This window comes from Prunus mume, linkage group LG8 (assembly GCF_029339155.1).
Source record: "Prunus mume cultivar Tortuosa linkage group LG8, ASM2933915v1, whole genome shotgun sequence".
In the NCBI taxonomy this organism is placed as follows: Eukaryota; Viridiplantae; Streptophyta; class Magnoliopsida; order Rosales; family Rosaceae; genus Prunus; species Prunus mume.
This window is the reverse complement of record NC_142705.1, coordinates 6,038,764-6,056,816: the sequence shown is the minus strand read 5'-3', so window position 1 is coordinate 6,056,816 and position 18,053 is coordinate 6,038,764. Positions and strand designations below refer to the sequence as shown.

Below are 18,053 nucleotides of genomic sequence, written 5' to 3'. Positions count from 1 at the left end.
TTTACTTTCATTTATTTTTATATTACTCTATTTACTTAATTTTACAATATAAATAAGGAAGTATCCCATATTTGGATTTAAATAAAAATACTTGAAAATCAAATTCCCTCCAAATCAAAATATGAAAAATCTGTTTTATTGTAAAATACGATTTAGGCTACAAATGATGGCTCATTAAGTCAATATTTACTTCATACTAAAATCCCATAAAATCAAGTTTTTATTTGATGTGTAAGGAATAAAAGCTGCCAAAAATTATCTTGAGAAAATGATTATTCTGAAAAACTATTTTTCATACTTAGTCAATATTTTTACATAAAACATTTTTTCATGTATAATAGGAATGCATGAAGGGACCTAAGGTTTTTTTGAATGTGTTTGAAATTTTGATTTTTTTCTTTTATTGGGTTTTATGAGGGAAAAAGCTTTAAAGATATTTGCTAAATCGCTACTCTTTGTCGTCGAGGACAATTATGGTTGCAATCAATAAGTAATATAATTCTTGACATATGTGATATATATATATATACTATTTTTCGTATGTATTTTGAGTTCGAATTTTTGATTATTTATAATTTATAAGAGGCCCCTACACATATGAAATCATGGTTTCGCCATTGACACACACAAAACAATCATAGAGCCTCTCCTCCTTTTAGGGAAGGGTTCTGCACACAAATGTGATATGCATGGAGAAAATATAAACATGAAATCAATAGTGGGCCATAATTAATTTAAAAATTTATATGCCTTACATCAATTAATCCTCACTAATTCATTAGTTGGTTTGGAGCAATTGCTCCTTCAAGAAAGGTCATGGGTTCGAGTCTTAACATTTGTGTAATGTGTGTAGTATGTTATTGCCCCTCTCAATAAGAAAGGTCTTAAATTTTTTTATTTTATATATATTAAAAAAAAAAAAAACCTCTCACTAATCCATTAAATGTCCAACAAAGTCCAACCCTAATTGCCCAATAAGCAAGCAACCCCCATTTGGTTAATCTTAATCAATTCACATTTTCTTAAGGAAAAAAATAATTGATTTAAAAAATAACATGACATTCATAAATTAATTAATATTTAAAGATAGGATAAATAAATAAATAAAAATTGAACGGATTGAATCGCAATAGCATGAATGCGTGCATGAACATGATGATGCCATGGTGGCAAAAACGTAGTTTGATGAGAAAGATGAGGTGAGTGAGTGAATGGGTAAAAAAGAAAAATGGTGGGTTTTTTGTGGGATTTGGGTCTTGGGGTTCTAGAACCAGAACCAGAACCAATCGAAATTCTGTCTTTAACTCAAAATAATATATAAGGGGCACAAACAACATCTTCCATTTTTCTTTCACCACCCTGATTTTTCTTCCTCTCCTCTCTCTCTTTCTCTCTCTCTGAAAACCCTAATTACAGCTGTGCCGTTTATCTCTCTCCTTGTCTCAAAGGAGACAAATTTAGCAATAAGATCAGGTATTTTTTTGCTTACCCTTCATCTCTGTTTTGATCGTTGTATTGAATTTTGCAGAATTATCGGTAATGACGCTGAAACTTGCATTGATTTGTTGAATTCTGGTGAATTGAGCTTGTAGCATTATGGATTGGTTTTGATTCTCATTCGTTTGATTGTCTGCTTCCGATCTTGTTTGATGAATTCAGATTGGTCTTTGAATTCTGTTGTGCTTGTGATGCTTGTAATTCAGCTGTATTGTTTTTGTTGTTGAATTATTGGATGTTGTTGATGAAGCTTTGTTTGCTTCCTGGTAAGAGTTTGACGGTTGGATAAGGGAAGATGATTTGCGGTTTTCTGCTGTTCGTTCGTTTTTTAAAGTTACTTGGATGATTGAGGAAGAAGAAAAGAAACTCAATTTAGCTATGTAATTACCTGGGATTTAGTTAAGCTTGTTGTTTTTCTTAAGGTTTTATTAGAAATTGAAGGCATCCAAACCTGGATGTGAAGTTCTCGTCTTTCCATCTGGGTTCTGTGTATGGTGATTCAATATTAAGAATGGTTGAATTGATTTTGGATTTTGGATTTTGTATGCCACAAAATTATGGGTTTACCTAATCATCTGTATTCATGCATATGAAGTTCTTGCCTTTTCATCCAAAACTGACGCTTAATGTTAATTCTTATTGTTTTGCAGATGGAGTGGTCATTCTCTCGGTGCGGAGAGTAATTGTCATTTCAGTGTAAAAGGGTACATCGGAAGCAGACCAATGGAGGCTAACATATGTGATGTCAATCATTTGGATGCCGATGTCTTATTGCCTCCACGAAAGCGTCTGCTTGCTGGATTGAAGAAACAGAGTCCGGATGGTGATGGATCTTCATGGCTGTCTCTAGTTGCTTCTTCAGCTTCAGCATCAGCTTTGGCATCTGCATCTTCCTCTTCATCGCCTTCTTCAAGTGAATTTAACACACGTCTTAACAATATATTGAGTTCTCATAACCCTAACCTTTCACCTGAGGAGCTGGTAGAGATCTCAAATTCAGCTGCTGCTGCTGCAGCTAAGGCTGCAGAGGATGCAAGAGCTGCAGCTGAAGAGAAAGCTGGCATAGCTGCAAAGGCAGTGGCTGCAGCCAAGAGTGCTTTAGAATTGGTTGCCTCTTTTTCTGAAGATGTAGGATGCAAGGAAAAATACCTGAAAAAGAACAAGCTCAAGAAGCATGTTCCAGTTCAGCTTTTGTACAAAAAATACCAACCAATTGAGAATTGCAAGAAAGATGAAGAGTTGGCCCGAAAGTTGCATAGAGCTATAAATAGCTCCCCGAGAATCTCAAAGAATTCATCAAGTACTGACTCGAAAGGTCATAAACACAAGAAGCCTAAAATCGTGCACAGTTCTGAGAAAGTTAGGGTTTCCAATGGGGGTATTGAGTTGGAACAAAACCCTGAACCTTCTTGCAATGGACATGCAGTAGCAGGTAAGGTCAATGTTGAAGGCACCATTCTAGAGTTGTACAAAAACAAAGCCGAAGAAAAAGCTTATAGACATGATAAAGCTGGTCGACTGGAGATGGATAATGAGGAAGCAGAATCAAGTCAGATGAAGGAAAAAAGTTGGGATGATGTGTGTACTAGTGGTAAAAAGAGGGGAAGAGTGAAGCTAAAAAAGTTGCCTTTAAGCATTTGCACCTTCAGGGATCAAGCAAATCCCAAAGAAGAAATGGATGCAAGAGGCTCTCCATTGACTGTCATAAACAGGGGCAATCCTACTGCTGGAAAGAAGCCTTTGTTTCCTGTGGAGTCTTCTGCTGATAGTATGCTGCCAATTGAGGCCACACCAGTGTGGAAATACCAGGATTTCAAGGCGCCTGCGTGTGTGAAACAAAATAAAGTCATGCAGTCATAATATTGCTGAATTGATATTTTGTGACAGGTGGCTATAAGATAGAATGGGATAGCTGAGGTAGGATTCACGATGTTCTTCGCTTCTTATAGAAACGGCCCTTATTTTGATTTATCTTTTTGCTCCTTTTGGTTTTGTAATGAACTTGGAACTGACTACATGTAAATTTAGATGTTAAATTGCTGCTTGCGTCCGTGCTTTACAGTCCAAATTGCCTGTTGCTCTTTTGACAGCAAAGCTTGAAGTTGAGAAACAACAGGGGTTTCCATTACATTGGTTAGTCTTTTGTTGATATGTTGCACAATAATTCCTGCTGGTGTGCTGATGATAGATGTACAAACATTGTCAATGTCTTTGGTAATCATATTCTTTTGGAAATTCATTCATATCATATTCTTTTGGAAATTCATTCATTCTTTTTTCCTTTTCCGATTTCCTTTTGCTTTGAAATTCTTCTGGTATGAGATTATGGTTTCGCTTGTTAGCACTTTAAATAAATTCAGAGCTCTGCTTCTGGAAGCGATGGAAGAATTTCTCGGGAACCCTACAAGATCCGTTCGTTCTTTTTCGCACATCAGACAGATGGTCAGAACTTTATCTGGGATGAAGTCCATAAATATTTCTCTATTAAATGAACCAAGCCTGAGTGGTGTGCTCGATGAATTCATTTTCAGGCAACAAATGTGATGAGTTTGTGAAACCTTGTATGACAATAAATTGATGAGAAAGAATAGAATCTTTGATGTTTGGTACTTGGGTTTTTGAAGATGGTTTTGAAGATCCGATCTTGGAGATGCTGCCAGGGTGCCAGCAATATAATATATAAAACTGTCAAAAACCCTGCTTCTGCTGACGCTTTAAGGAATATTTAAGCTTTCAGGGCCAAACACTAATTGGAAGTTTGGAACCCACATTAGCCGACCGCGGGTGAAAAGTAAATAGCAAAATACTGGTCTTTGTCATAACTTGTTACTCTTTTCAACGTCTTTCACATATAAATTTGAGTTTTTTTTTCTTTTATCTTTTTGATTGTTGTTAAATCTACTGCTGGAGTCAACTCAACCAACCAAAACTAACCTTAAAGAGAAAACTAAAATACTTCTAAAACGTCTAAAATAATTTTCTACCAACCCATCAACGCCCTCCAAATCCAAAGTCTCTCTCTCTCTCTCTCTCTCTCTCTCTCTCTCTCTCACTCCCAAGTCTCAATCTTTTCTCATAAACCTCAGAATCGCATCCAAAAGAAGAAAGTATGAAACTTTTCTCGAAGTGGGCCACTTATGGTTGGGCGGTGACCACACTTTGGGTTATCATGTCACAGTTGGTTGAGTTGAGCATTTAGAACATAACTTTCATATGGAAATTAATTAAAGGCATTAATACAAAGTAGATCCACTGGGAATTTTCCCAAAGTTCTCAACATCAGATTAAATTTTTACAAACTGAAAAATCATACACGTGAATAATAATTTTATTTCTCAATTGATTTATTGTATTAATATTGGGACCACTTCAGTTATGCAGGACTGTTCCTTCACTTCAGTCATGCAGGCTGCAGCCCAGACAGGTGGAATGTTATGTCAGTCTGTCGGAGATATGAAAGTGTCAGTAATATAAAAAAGAGCCGCTATGGTGGATTTTTTAGGGTACAAATTTGTCTACGAGTGCAATTATAGCCGTTAGATTGACGAGTTTATTTATAAATCACAATTCCATTTTCTTTAAGTAGGAATTCATACTGAAGATGGTCACCAATCATCATGAGTATAAAAATGTGGGAAACATAGATGTGTATTGTTGTTCTGGCTTTAGCTAGTTTACAAGCCACCAGGGCATATCCATTTTGACAGTCGAATTCCTCTATCTGAATTCTGACTGTAATTTTTCTCACAAAAATCATTACTAATTTACATCTCTTATAGTTATAGTTAATAAAAAAATAATAAGAATCTTATTAGATGAGTAACAAACAAAATTAATTCACAATCAATTGTCACAATGTGGTGTGGAGGAGTGTTTGGGAGCGTTAACATAGTGTGGTAGGTGACAGCATCATCCTTCATTCCTTTCTTCACTTGCCAACCTTAATCTGAAGGTTGCTCATCCCTACATTCACCTTCTCCATTTTAGATTTATTTTTCATCTCAGGCTGGCTCGAAGTACTGCGATTGAGCCATGGGTGTTGCAGGCACTGCTGAGCAGTTGGCCGCTTCTCTGGTGAAAAATCGAAAATGGGACAAAGGAATTCTGCAAATTCCCGAGCATCAGTCTCAGAAAATTTGTATCTATCAATCAGTATTTTATCAAGTGGCCAAAATTTCAGCCTTCGAATTCTTTTTAGATCCCCGTGTCTGTCGAAGAAATCCTTGGAACGAGCTCCTGCAATTGCTACCTGAAAACCCAAGCATAAGAGAGAAATGGAATCAGACAAAGTTATAGGAGAACTATCCGAGTGCAATGGAGGATTAATATCTCACCTTTCGAGGCATCTTTCCAAGGAGTTCCATCATCAACGCAAGGTGATCCTAAAATCAATCCAATGGATATTTCAATTGCAAAGCAGTAAAAAGAAGGCTGTGCGGGATAGAAAATTCTCCACATAAAATGGCCAAATCACATACAGAAACCTTATTAAAATTGTCAAATTGTTCATAGAGAAGAGAAAGTCCAGCCCAAATATTGTATCAAAAGGAGAAACGTTGGGGTTCCGGGTTCCCATTGTCCAACTTGAAAAAAAAACAGATTATATATAACTTTATTTTCTATAAATAAAGTGGGCATGCTATAATAACATTAGTCCAATTGTAAAGAAATTTAATCAAAATAGTGTAAAGGTGTCTTTACCTCATCCTCACTAAAGCCTTGTCCCATCTTTGGAGCAAACAACATGTCACCAGTTGCAAGCTCAAAGGCGGTGCAAGCAAATGACCACATATCAACTGAGTAGGAATAACCAGATCGCAGTACAACTTCAGGAGCTCTATACTGCCTTGTTTGAATCTCTTCTGTGAGTTGCTTGTTAGCCCAACAGGCATTTCCAAAATCAACAACCTTGCACCTTACATCAATCCCATCCATGTTTCTTTCAGACTTCGGAGCTTCAACACCTCCCATAGATTCTCTTCTCATGGAAATCTTAGCAACTGCCCGCCTTGCCCTCCTTTTCAACTTTTTCTCAATAAGATTCATGGTGGCTCCACCGTTCAGGTTCCCTTCAGGCCTTTCAAGAATTGGGGTGAGGCTAGACCTGACTGGATCTTTGGCAGGATCAATGGTGGTAAATAGAAGAATGTTTTCAGGTTTTAGGTCAGTGTGAATGATACCAAGTTCTCTATGCAAATAATCCAGACCTATCAATATGCATTTGCAGATCTCCCTAACTTGATTCAATTTAAGGCCTTTGTAACGGTTATACTTGATCAGCCGAAGTAAGCTATCACCAAGAAACTCAAGGACCATACACTGATGCTGCCCATTTGGGCCTGCGTGCTTAAAATGGTCTATCAGTCGCACAACACACTTGGAGTTTGTGGGGTCACCATCCGCAATATTAGAAAGAACTTCAATCTCATGAAGAGCAGCTTGAGCAAACTGTGCTGCGCTTTTCTGAATCTTAAGAGCCACGTACGTCTAAGAAGTATAAAAGGGAAATAAGATGATGCAAAAGTTAGATAACTGAAGCAAACATATTACTCTTCCTAAACAAGCAATTACTTCATGGATGCACGAAGAAAAGAAAGAGCCAAAAATCCAAGTATAGCATCAAAATCAAAAGAAACATCACAATTCACAAATGTCTTGTTGATATAAAAATCACTTCTTCAGATTATGTGTTAGCCAAAGGCGACCCAACATCACATGAAAACAATCAAACACATTAGAGCCAAAATGCTTGAAACGTACATAATACATCAATTAAAAATGCATGAACACAAGCTAATTCAAATAAATAAAGAAGATCTTGTTCGTAAAAGTATCAGAATCCACACACACAAAAAATGCTAAAGTCAATTAAAAAAAGGGCAATCATGAATTAAAACCAATAAATCGATAGATTTAAATAAAACCCAGTAAATATTTCATACCAATAAGTAGGTAAAAACAGATAAACAATAATGACACAAAGAAAATTAAAAAAGGGCGCGGCTTACAGAGGTGGTGGTGTCGTATGCGAGCCAGACGGTGGAGAACTGACCCCAACCCAGCTTCCTCTGAGCCACGTAGCGGCCGCCTGCGAACTGATCGCCGACCCTGACGGCATGGTAGCCTCCTTTCCTGTAGGAGTCGATGCCCTCATCGTCATCCTCTGACCCTGATGAAGATGAACACGACATGTCGTTGATCCAACTGGGTTTTGATTCTCTGATCTATTGGATTGGGTTTGTTGAATATGAATCTCACCAATGAAAAAGGTCCTTCCTTTTTCTCTGTTTTTGTTGATGAATGATGATTTGAAGTTTGATTTAGAAAAAGAAACAATTGTTGGGTAAAAGGCTAAAAATGGATGGATGGATGGATGCCGATGTTATTGTGTGTGTGTGTGTGTGTGTGAGGGGGGAAGGGGGAAGTTTCCTGTTTTATGCAGATTGGATTGATAAATGGATTGGATTTGATTTGAAATTGATGACTCTATTGCAATGAGAAAGGAGACTCACTAACTCTTCTCTCTCCTTTCTCTCTCTCTTTCTCTCGGTCTCAGATTAAATTGGGAGTTTGTGTCCTTCACCACAGAGCCTCTTCTCATGTCTCTCGTCTCTCCACTTTTTTCTCTTTTGCTTTACCTAGTTGCTTGCTATTGCTGGCCTTTTTCCCGGTGCAGCAAGTGGTGGGTCTTTCCGAGGAAAATGGTTGTTTTTTTTTCTTTTCCTTTCTTTCTCATTTTGCCCTTTGTTTTGTGACAACTTGCAAAATGGGGATTTTGGGTTTTGTTTTTGGAAATCACTAGAAGATGAGGTGGCCATGGTTTTGGGGATTAAAGGGTTGTACTCATTAGGTGGAGTTGTGAAGTGATCGATTTCTTGGAGTTGGGAGAGGGTGATGGTTGATGGTTGATGGGTGTTAGCCACCTGCCCTTCATTCTTTAATTCTTGGGTTTTGTTTAACTAAACCGCGAACGTATTCTCACATTGACAGTATGCGCCTGAGAAAACCCATCCTCTCTCTCCCCCCTCCTAACTTTTGCATAAATTTTAACAGAAACATGAGTAACTTGGGCGTTGCACGTCCTTGTAAGGTTCTTGGGCCTAACCTAACACAAGAAATAATAGAAGCACAAAAATTCTTTTGGGGTATTAGAGGTGTAAAATATATAATGTCATATTGTCACCGCCCATTAGGTCATTATTGATACAAAGTCATTCTATAGTGAGGGTTTTACATATGGCACTTAAATGAGATCTTATCTCTTAATTGTTAGATCAGACTAACTAATTTAATCCAATGATTAAGAGATAAAACCTCATTAACCCTCACTATAGAATTCTTGTACCGACATACTTGTGTATTGGAAAGAAACTTTCATGTCTTGAGTTTTACACAAGATAGGAACTTATTTTTTGTGTCTTGATTTGTTCCAAGTGTACATTGGCATTAAAGGAGTGAGCTTGTTTTGGTTTTGCTGAAATCCAATTCATTGTTGTAAAGTAGTGACCAGCTTGTTTGAAAAATAAATAATGGAAATAATACACAATAATATTATCAATAATGATCATATCAAATATAATTTACACTAAAGTAAAAAACAACTGAAAATAATGCAGTATAATAAGATCCAAACCGTTACTTAAGCAATTGTGAATTAAATTCGATTGGTACATAAACGATTCTTGATTGAAGAAGATTAAAATAGGCACAATCACATGCTTTTGCATCGCTTATTTTATGCATATGCCATGGGTTACACTACATCTTTCTCATTCCAACATGACACAGATGTCCGTACAACCTTAGTGAGACCAGAAATGTTCATAAAGTTGTAAGCTTGTAGCCCTTAGGTGCCAAAGTTGAGTACTTCCAAATTATTCAATTTCTACACGAAAATGGACAAGGGTAAGTGAGGAAGTTCCACATTTTTCTAGACCCTTCTTTGATATCACCCAATCTCTTAACACAATTTTGATTGATTTTCAAATTGAACTTGAAAAGCTTGACCATCGAAGTTGCAAGACTGAAAAATCAGAACTCAACCACCAAATCAACTGCAAAAGTGCTACACATTAGGCCTTAAAATTGGTGAAATAATTAACAAACGTAGCACTAGAATACAGTGAGAGAGAGCAATCAAAATTTACTTGATCTACTGCCTAATCAAATCAGGCTGTGGGTGCAAGAATCGCTGCTATTGAAGACCAAGTTCCAGAGACTCCAATAACCACACCAAGAACCACAAAAGTCCCATCCAAAAGCATCCCATGCCAACTCAGTTCTTCCTTGAACACCATCAAATGAAACAAAGCAGGCAACACAAAGCCCAGAGCAACACACACACTGCTCCCAACCAGAGACAAAAAGTCTGCAAAATTAGGCACCAAAAGAGCCACCAAGCTGACCACAAACACCATCACCCACCTCAGCCACAGGCAGTACCTAGAATCATTGAACCTTCTCTCCACCACTTCGAAAACAGGGTTCATCATCAATGGTAATGTGAAGAAGAGGTTAATGCAGAGACCCATCTGCACCAGAGTGCTCACCAAGCCTTGCCCAAAATTGGTGGTGATTATGTCTTTGGTCTCTTCACCAAAAGCAAAGTAACCCAGAACTCCAAATGATCCATACAACAAAGCAATGAAAGCCATACACAAGGCCAAGACTTTACCAAACTTGTCTTTGTCTTTAGCCTCTGATTCCAATGGTAATATCATTCCAATTCCTTCAAAGGCATAAACAGCCACACCAAGACCATAGAAGAAAACAGAGAAGCCTCCAAAAGCCTGCAGAGCTGGCCTATTTTGCAGAAAAATCATAACATCCTCCACCATCACAACCCCCATAGCTCCAAGATCAACAACATCGGCGAAAATGCTCAAAGGGGCCAAATGGGTCAGCGTAGGAATCGAATTCAATCCCAGCTGAAATGGAAAACAAGCCCAAAGGTACAAGGATTTTGGGGCAAGGCCCAGAATTCGATCTGGTCCAGAGTAGTTGATAACAAAAGCCAAAGTGTTTGATATAAAAATTAGATAGCTCACACAGAAACCAGCCTGAGCAAGGACGATCATGATGTCAACTGAGAGTCGTCCAATTGGGCCACACACAGCGAAGCCCAGGTCACCAAAAGATGCGATCTTTGAGAGGCCATGGACAGAATCGAGCTTGCGGCGAGTGTGAATTAAGAGCATCATACAGTAGTAGGTGAAGAAAGCCACAGAGAAGAGCATGAGAGAGCCGAAGACCCATCCGGTTTTCTTGAAAGTGTACGGAAGACCCAGCACGCCTGAACCCACTATGGCTATGAAGACGTTGGCAAAGGTCTTGCCTTGGGATGAGAGCTTGCGAGGTCTGGCTAGAAGTGGAGTGTCTTCTCTAGGAAAAGGCGGGAGTGTTTGTGAGGATGAGCTCGCTTCTCTGTCAAACACCACCATGGTAGCTTTGTGCCTTTGGGTGGCGAATCTCAAGTCCCTAATTTTAATGAAGAAAGAGAAATTGGGTTGCTGGGATTTGAGCTTTTGATTCTAAAGAAGTGAATTGAATTGAGAGAATGGATGAGATTTTGACTTGATCGAGAGATTTTGAGTTGAACGAGAGATTTTTTGGGGTATGATGGGAATTGGGAAAGATGTGTTTGGGGATGGGGCTGCTGGTGGTGGTTGGCTGGTAGTCTATTTGTGCAAGTTATTTTGGCAGGGTCCAAGAAGCCAAATGAGAACAGGCATTTTATCCAGGACCAGCATTAAAATATGGGAGTTTTACTAAAACACCCAAAATAGAGGTAAAAATTATAAAAAAATTCAAGCACTTATTTAAATATATAAACACACCCAAAATCCATCATTACACACACTCAAAACCATTTATAAACACACCCAAAAAGTTAACTTTGGTGTTGATTTTGGGTATGTTTCTATGTTTAAATAGTGCTTGGATTTTTTTATAAATACATGTCTAGGATTGGGTTTATTTATAAATTTGTATTAAAATAACTCCTAAAAAAAAGTTGTTTCCTCAAAATTCAAGTTCCATCAAATCCAATTTTTCTTCTTTCATCAAGAAAATTGTCAATATTTTTGGAGGATATAGTAAACATATGGATATGGTTTTTCTCTTAATTCTCGGATTTGAAGTAGTTCATTGTATGTGTCAAAATTCAAACCCTTCTTTGAAAGTTTCGGCTATTTTTAAAAGTTTTTATAAAAATTAACATTTATGAAAGTTGGGGGTAAATTTTGATTATTTTTAATTAAAACTCATTTTAATTGAACTGTTACCATCTGATGTAATTATCAATATTATTTTGAGAGGAAGTACAATCTAAATTGAAATAATATTACAGGTGTCTTTGAATGTTTGGCTGCTGGTGTCGATATACTCATAATTACTCTTCAGGTGGCAAAGTCGGTCACGCGGGTCCTCGCATAACAATCAACAGGGCGCACCAGCTCCACACCACAACATACGAATTCTTCTACCCACCTCCACATATTCAATATTGTATTCATTTTTATTTCTAGGACCTTTCTGATAAATTGACGTAATTCATTTTAATTTTCTGATGAAGCCAAAACAAATGGCCTTTCTTTGAAGGAAGGACCTAACTCTTGCTAATAAAGCCAAAACAACATGAGAGATGAGCCATCATCACAAGGCAAACGGTTGCAACTTTTCAAAGGATTATCGTCAACAAAGAGCCATCTCCCTTGGCGGCCAGAATCTAATTCAGTTCAGGTATTAAACAACACACAGAACACGGGTTATTTGCAGGGGCATATTCTTGTTCTACAGGACTCTTAACCATTCTATTCCTTAACACAGACGCAAAAGCAACGACTTCCTCCTAAATAATGTGCAAATATTCCATTTTGTACCATTTGCAAAAACAAATGGCGCCGGAAGCTTCCTTCGAATCCGGGGGAGAATTATAACAGCCTGTATTAGGTATTGAGGTGATGACAGATGAGATCCATAAACCTCTTTCAACTATGGTGGTTCAATCCACTACCAACTTTTGGTTGCACAAAAAACCCATGATCAGAACACGAACATCAAATGTTGATGCAACAGAAAGGTAACCATGACTGATCGTCTAATTCATCAGCTCGAAGATGTCATGAACATGCCCTTCTTGTTCATGGCAAAATTTAATCCACGGATGAAACGATCATGGACAAGGAGACCTGGAATTCCCCTTCCCCAACTCTCTGGTTATAACCTTCTTCTATCCTCAGTGGCAAGCCCAACAAGTAAAAACCCTCCAAGTTCTTATTCTTATTAAAAGCTCAAATGCTTCATCTAATCAAATTTCCTCATCAGTAAAACCCTCCAACTAGTAATAAAATCTGTTTCCATATGAGTAAAGAGCTCAAGAGCCTAATCCCACATCACCAACTCAAATTATCAGTCAGAGAGCTACTCCTGAGCTCATTCTGGGAAACTACTTTTCCAACTTGGTCAATTAATAAACGTATTCAATCAGGACACAACTATATTCAGAATGACATAAAGAAACAGAGAAAAAAACTCAATTCTGCATAGGATCCAAGTGCATTTACATTTGCAAGGTAAATTTTGTATGGAACTTTTCAAGCAATCAACTTCAGCTGTGTCTTGTAAGAAAATACCAAATAATAAGAGAATTCATGAACAGAACAAGGCTAGTTTGATGAAGTGCAAGCTATCCTCATTTCTCATTAAAATTGAAAAGCTACTGCAAAATTCGTAAACGAGAAAGCTACCCAATTACACTAAGCTCATGAACAACACTGAAAAAATCGCTATAAAACTAACAAGTCACAAGCAAAACCTCTCAAACCAAACAAAAATCCAATCTTCTTTTCAAAACAACGATGATGGTTTCAAAATGTGACCTTTTCCCCCAAATCAATCCAAGTCCTTAACAATCTTAATCCCCATAGAATTAGCCGTACCAATAATGGACTTACAAATGGACTCCAAGGGCATGTACTGGCAATACGGGTCAGATTGCTTCAATTTGGCGATCTCATACAAGTGCCTCACAGACAGCTCAGAAGCGACCACGTGTTTGGGTCGGCTGCTGCCGGAGTCGACGCCGGTGGCATTTTTCAGGTACCAGCTGACAGACGGTGACTTTACCGTGAACTCGTAGGTGTTGTCCTTGAAGACCGTCAGGGTCACCGCCATGGGTATGCCGGGTTTGAACTTTTGGGTCTGGGCGTTGAAGTCCTTGCAGAAGGCCATCATGTTCATCCTGTATTGACCCAAACCCTTGCTCAGCGGTTGGGGTGTGGCCGCTGCCGCCGGGGCTGTGACCCGGATCGTCGTCAGCACGGGTCGTCGGGTAAGAATCTCCTTCAGGGTTGACATGGCTTCGCTGCTCTCACTCAGATGAATGGTTTTAGTTTTTGGGAGAGAGAGTGGCGTGGGTAGCAAGTACAAGGGCCGGGCGGAGAGTTCAATACAATAGAAAGCCCAGTAATTACAAGGCCCGGCCCATGTCATCATCCTTACTTTTATATTTTTTATTTGAACAAATAAATAAAAGTGACCAATAATAATAACTAATTTGTAAAGTAATGTTTGTTTAGGGGATATGCTTTAATACATTTTACCAAGGATTAAGAAAAATGCAAGGAGATTGCAGTTCAAATTGTTAAGAGCAATTATCTCTACATCTGAGATCCTTTGTTCAAATCCTTGCACCTCTAGTATCACTTTATATATAAAAAGTGTAGTCATTAAGAATCAAGATAAAATTTATACTGTAACAAAAAGGTTATGATATGTTACTACAAGGCCTATTTTAAGATCATCTGATCCATAGTTAGTGTTTGATCTTATTTGTTCTAGCAATGTATTGCACCATCAAGGTCAACTACCATACTTAAGTCCCTGATTTTAGTTTATCGATAAGAGTAGTTTAGAACATTATTCATTATTATTAGGCAATTACCCAAGTATTTATTGTCCCTTTTTGAGTTTTTACTTTTTCAGAGTTATTATCCTTATAAAGAATTTAGCATTTTCACATTTAATACTAGTATTGTACATGTATGTACATATTTTTCATGTTTAATACACTTGTTTTTTTAAAAATTTTTTCAATATTACACACAAAATTCATGTATTATACACAAAATACTCACATATTATTGAATAAAAATAAAATATATTTAAATACTAATTATTCATTAAGTAAATAACAATTATAAAGCAAAAGACAGAGAAATGATGAAACATTCAAAATACCAGAAAATGATATTGTTTAATGCAAACATTAATAATTGAAATTATTAATTAAATGAGAATAATATGGTAAATTCACACATTTTATATTAAAAAATAAAAATTAAAAGAAAAATTAGATAATGGATCATATTTTTATGGAACACAACTACCCATTATCTTTTTTAATTCTAAAATAAATTAAAATTTTTTTTTTAAAAAAAAACCTCTCTTAGGGTCGGAAGCGCGTGCGGATTGGCTATTAATAATTAAAACATAACTACTATTTAAAGTAATTAAAAAATAGAAATTCAGATTATGCTATTAAATGGATATAGCCGAGCGGCTTTTAAAACAAAATCTATTTACAGAGTATAGTTGCACGGCTATACTTTTGTCACGAAAAACGCACTGTGCGCTATGCGGGTTCCCCTTTTATTTATATATATATATATATATATATATATATAGTATAGCCGCGCGGCTATACTTTAGCCATAGAGACTTTTAAAATTGTTTTTCCCTGATTTTTGTTTATCAATAAGAGTTGTTTAGAGCATTATCTATTACTATGAGGCCATTACTCGAGTCTCTATTGTCCCCTTTTGAGTTTTTATTTTTCTAGAGTTATTACTCATATAAAGAATTTAGCATTTTTATGTATAATACTCCTATTGTACATGTATGTACATATTTTTCACGTTTAATACACTGATTTTTTACAAAATTTTCAATATTACACACAAAATTCACGTATTATACGTAAAATACACACATATTATTGAATAAAAATAAAATATATTAAAATATTTGAATACTAATTATACTAATTATTCACTAAGTAAATAATAACTAGAACATACCTACTATTTAAAGTAATTTAAAAAGAGAAATTCTGATTAAGCTATTGGGTATAGCCGTGTGGCTATACTTAAAAAAATCTATTTACAGGGTATAGCCGCACGGCTACACGCTTTGGGCCTTAGGCCCAAGTCAACAGGCGAGACATTTTTTTTCCCTAAACAGCACAGCTATACTCTATTGTAGTAGCAGTGTGTGCGCTTTTTATAAAAAAAATACAAATAAAAAAGAGTATTGCCCGGAGGCTTTTCTGGGGTTGTTTTTATTTTTTTTAAATAGTATGACCATTCGGCTATACTTATGAAATATTCTATTTACAGAGTGTAGCCCCGTGGCATACTTCTTTCACAACAACTACGCACTGGGCGCTAGACGATAGGATGATGACTATACTCCGAAGTTTTTTTTAATATAAAAAAGCATATAGCCGTGCGTTTCTTGGTCGTTTTTATTTTATTTATAAATAGTATAGCCAGCTATACTCTAGCCATAGATAATGTGATCTTTTAATTATTTGGCCAGAGTTTTGTTTATCAATAAGACTAATTTAGAGCATTATCCAAGTCTCTATTGTCTCCTTTTGAGATTTTACTTTCTAGAGTTATTTCTCGTATAAAGAATCTAGCATTTTCACGTTTAATACTCATATTGTACACGTACGTACATATTTTCAACATTACACACAATTCACAAAATACTATTGAATACTAATTATTCCCTAAGTAAATAATAATTAAAACATAACTACTATTTAAAGTAAAAGGACATCGAAGATTTCATGGACAGACTGCTAAAAGAAAGAGCTTCCTAGATTCTTGAAAAAGATTGTGAATTCGCACACCTCTTTTCTACCTCTACCCCATTCCCAATTTCATTTTCAACACAAAATTTAGAATAATGTCGAAAAGCATTCAAATTGCAAAAGAGGTTTTTGAAGCAATAAAAAAGCAACACGAAGACCAACAGAAACTCCAGAAGCAGTTTGACATAACAAAAAGTGAAAGAAGTCAACTGTATCATCTCAATGCTGTTGTGGCTCATTCTTCCTCGGTGAAGAGTAATATGTGGGTTCAATTCAACAGACCTCTTCAGGAACTCATGGAATCCAATAGGATTGGTATAGTTGGGTGAGCCTTCTTGCTTTGAAGATTTGAATGTTGATTTTATTTTGAAATATGTAATGACCCAATCAGATCTACCGGTTCCAGATCCAATCCTATTGGACCATTTCTCCCAACTTTCAAGTGTGATTGGACGTGCAAGTGGAACCAGTAGATTTGGTTGGGTCCTTACATATTACTCTCTTACTAGACACCCAATTGACCAAAACATACATATTTATCCTTTAATTCAACAAACAAAGTTCAAACCTTTCTCGCTTACTGGGCTTTCCATACGTATATGGGGTATTTGGTGGGACGTATAAACAATACAACACATATTGACCTAAGGCTTGCATGTCGCAAGAGAAGACAATAACAAGGGCATTTGTCTTCATGCAAGGGCAATTCCATGTTAAGTGTTAGTTTTTAGGCATCACATATCAGGCGTGAACATTATAGTTGTGCAAATTGAAATATGAGTGTGGCAATTGCCAAGAATGTGTCAATTTACATTATCTAATATCAATGCGGGTAACATGTTATTTGCTTCACTACGTTCCAAATTGCACATTCAGTTAACTTATTGTCGCATATAAATACACCACAACAATAAAATCTTATTGACATCAAAATGATCATCTTTACCCAATGTAATCAAAATTGACATCTATATGTGATTTCTCAAACTTACATCTATAAAAATACTAATATAAGAGTAACATGAAAATCACAATGAGTTGTAGTTTATACCATAGTTAGGTAATACACATACGTATCTGGAGGTGATCACCTTGACGTCCTTCCACTAGTGTTAACAGAAATAGCTGCAGCAAGATGAGATTAGGATAGAAAAAAATATATTTGGTTAATGAAAATGAAATTTTTGTGATATTCACCATGAACCGATTCTTGAACAAGCTTTTCTAATCCATCCTTCACAACATGACGAACTACAAAATAACACATGCAGCATGATTAGGGGTGTGTTGCTTTGCAAGGAAGTTAGTTTGTTCATCACACATGCATGATAATACTCAATTGCGAAAAACTAGTAAGGATTGTGCTTGCCATCAAATTCGTGCCGCATTAAAATACACATACATAAAAATTTGACAAGCTCCAATCCAAATAAACTGACCTGCCCCAAGGCATAAAGGAAAAAGACGTGAGAGTTACCAAAATCAAAGTCTATTTTGTCATAATTGGCTATGTCTATTTTGAATTTGTCATATGTTGCAGATTCTGTGTTCTCCTTCTTTTGAGAGCTGTGTGTCGCCTATACTCTTCCTCCATAACCTGGAGAACATCTGAGCCAACAACAGATCATCTATTCTAATGAGTAATTGACCCGCTGTGGTAGAAACTTCTGAAGAAGTC

At 36.6% G+C, this 18,053-nt stretch overlaps 4 protein-coding genes across 4 annotated transcripts; 1 reads left to right on the top strand and 3 right to left on the bottom strand.

The window, feature by feature from the left end:
* Positions 1-1,201: 1,201 nt before the first annotated feature.
* Positions 1,202-3,740, top strand: LOC103340313 (PHD finger-like protein). The gene is made up of 2 exons (XM_008243708.3): positions 1,202-1,473; positions 2,148-3,740. The coding sequence occupies exon 2, from the start codon at positions 2,221-2,223 to the stop codon at positions 3,355-3,357; it is 1,137 nt and encodes a 378-aa protein (XP_008241930.1). The 5' UTR covers positions 1,202-1,473; positions 2,148-2,220; the 3' UTR covers positions 3,358-3,740.
* A 1,387-nt stretch (positions 3,741-5,127) lies between these two features.
* LOC103340312 (uncharacterized) lies at positions 5,128-8,304 on the bottom strand. The gene is made up of 4 exons (XM_008243707.3): positions 7,506-8,304; positions 6,199-6,984; positions 5,832-5,879; positions 5,128-5,746 (listed from the first exon to the last, which is right to left on the bottom strand). The coding sequence occupies exons 1-4, from the start codon at positions 7,686-7,688 to the stop codon at positions 5,426-5,428; spliced, it is 1,338 nt and encodes a 445-aa protein (XP_008241929.1). The 5' UTR covers positions 7,689-8,304; the 3' UTR covers positions 5,128-5,425.
* An 828-nt stretch (positions 8,305-9,132) lies between these two features.
* Positions 9,133-11,217, bottom strand: LOC103340311 (amino acid transporter AVT3B). Its single transcript, XM_008243706.2, has 2 exons — positions 9,645-11,217; positions 9,133-9,551 (listed from the first exon to the last, which is right to left on the bottom strand). The coding sequence occupies exon 1, from the start codon at positions 10,935-10,937 to the stop codon at positions 9,666-9,668; it is 1,272 nt and encodes a 423-aa protein (XP_008241928.2). The 5' UTR covers positions 10,938-11,217; the 3' UTR covers positions 9,133-9,551; positions 9,645-9,665.
* Positions 11,218-13,114: 1,897 nt separating this feature from the next.
* MRPL11 (mitochondrial ribosomal protein L11) lies at positions 13,115-13,900 on the bottom strand. Its single transcript, XM_008243704.3, has one exon. It carries the CDS (start codon positions 13,852-13,854, stop codon positions 13,390-13,392), a length of 465 nt encoding a protein of 154 aa, XP_008241926.2. The 5' UTR covers positions 13,855-13,900; the 3' UTR covers positions 13,115-13,389.
* Between the last annotated feature and the right edge of the window lie 4,153 nt (positions 13,901-18,053).

Bases quoted from the DNA above. Each gene is read 5' to 3' on its own strand.
- LOC103340313 (XM_008243708.3), top strand. From the start codon at position 2,221: ATGGAGGCTAACATATGTGATGTCAATCATTTGGATGCCGATGTCTTA.
- LOC103340312 (XM_008243707.3), bottom strand. From the start codon at position 7,688: ATGTCGTGTTCATCTTCATCAGGGTCAGAGGATGACGATGAGGGCATC. The intron at 5,880-6,198 runs GTAAAGACACCT...GATTGATTTTAG, and splicing joins AAGGCTTTAGTGAGGATGAG to GATCACCTTGCGTTGATGAT. The intron at 5,747-5,831 runs GTGAGATATTAA...TTGGGTTTTCAG, and splicing joins TTGGAAAGATGCCTCGAAAG to GTAGCAATTGCAGGAGCTCG.
- LOC103340311 (XM_008243706.2), bottom strand. From the start codon at position 10,937: ATGGTGGTGTTTGACAGAGAAGCGAGCTCATCCTCACAAACACTCCCG.
- MRPL11 (XM_008243704.3), bottom strand. From the start codon at position 13,854: ATGTCAACCCTGAAGGAGATTCTTACCCGACGACCCGTGCTGACGACG.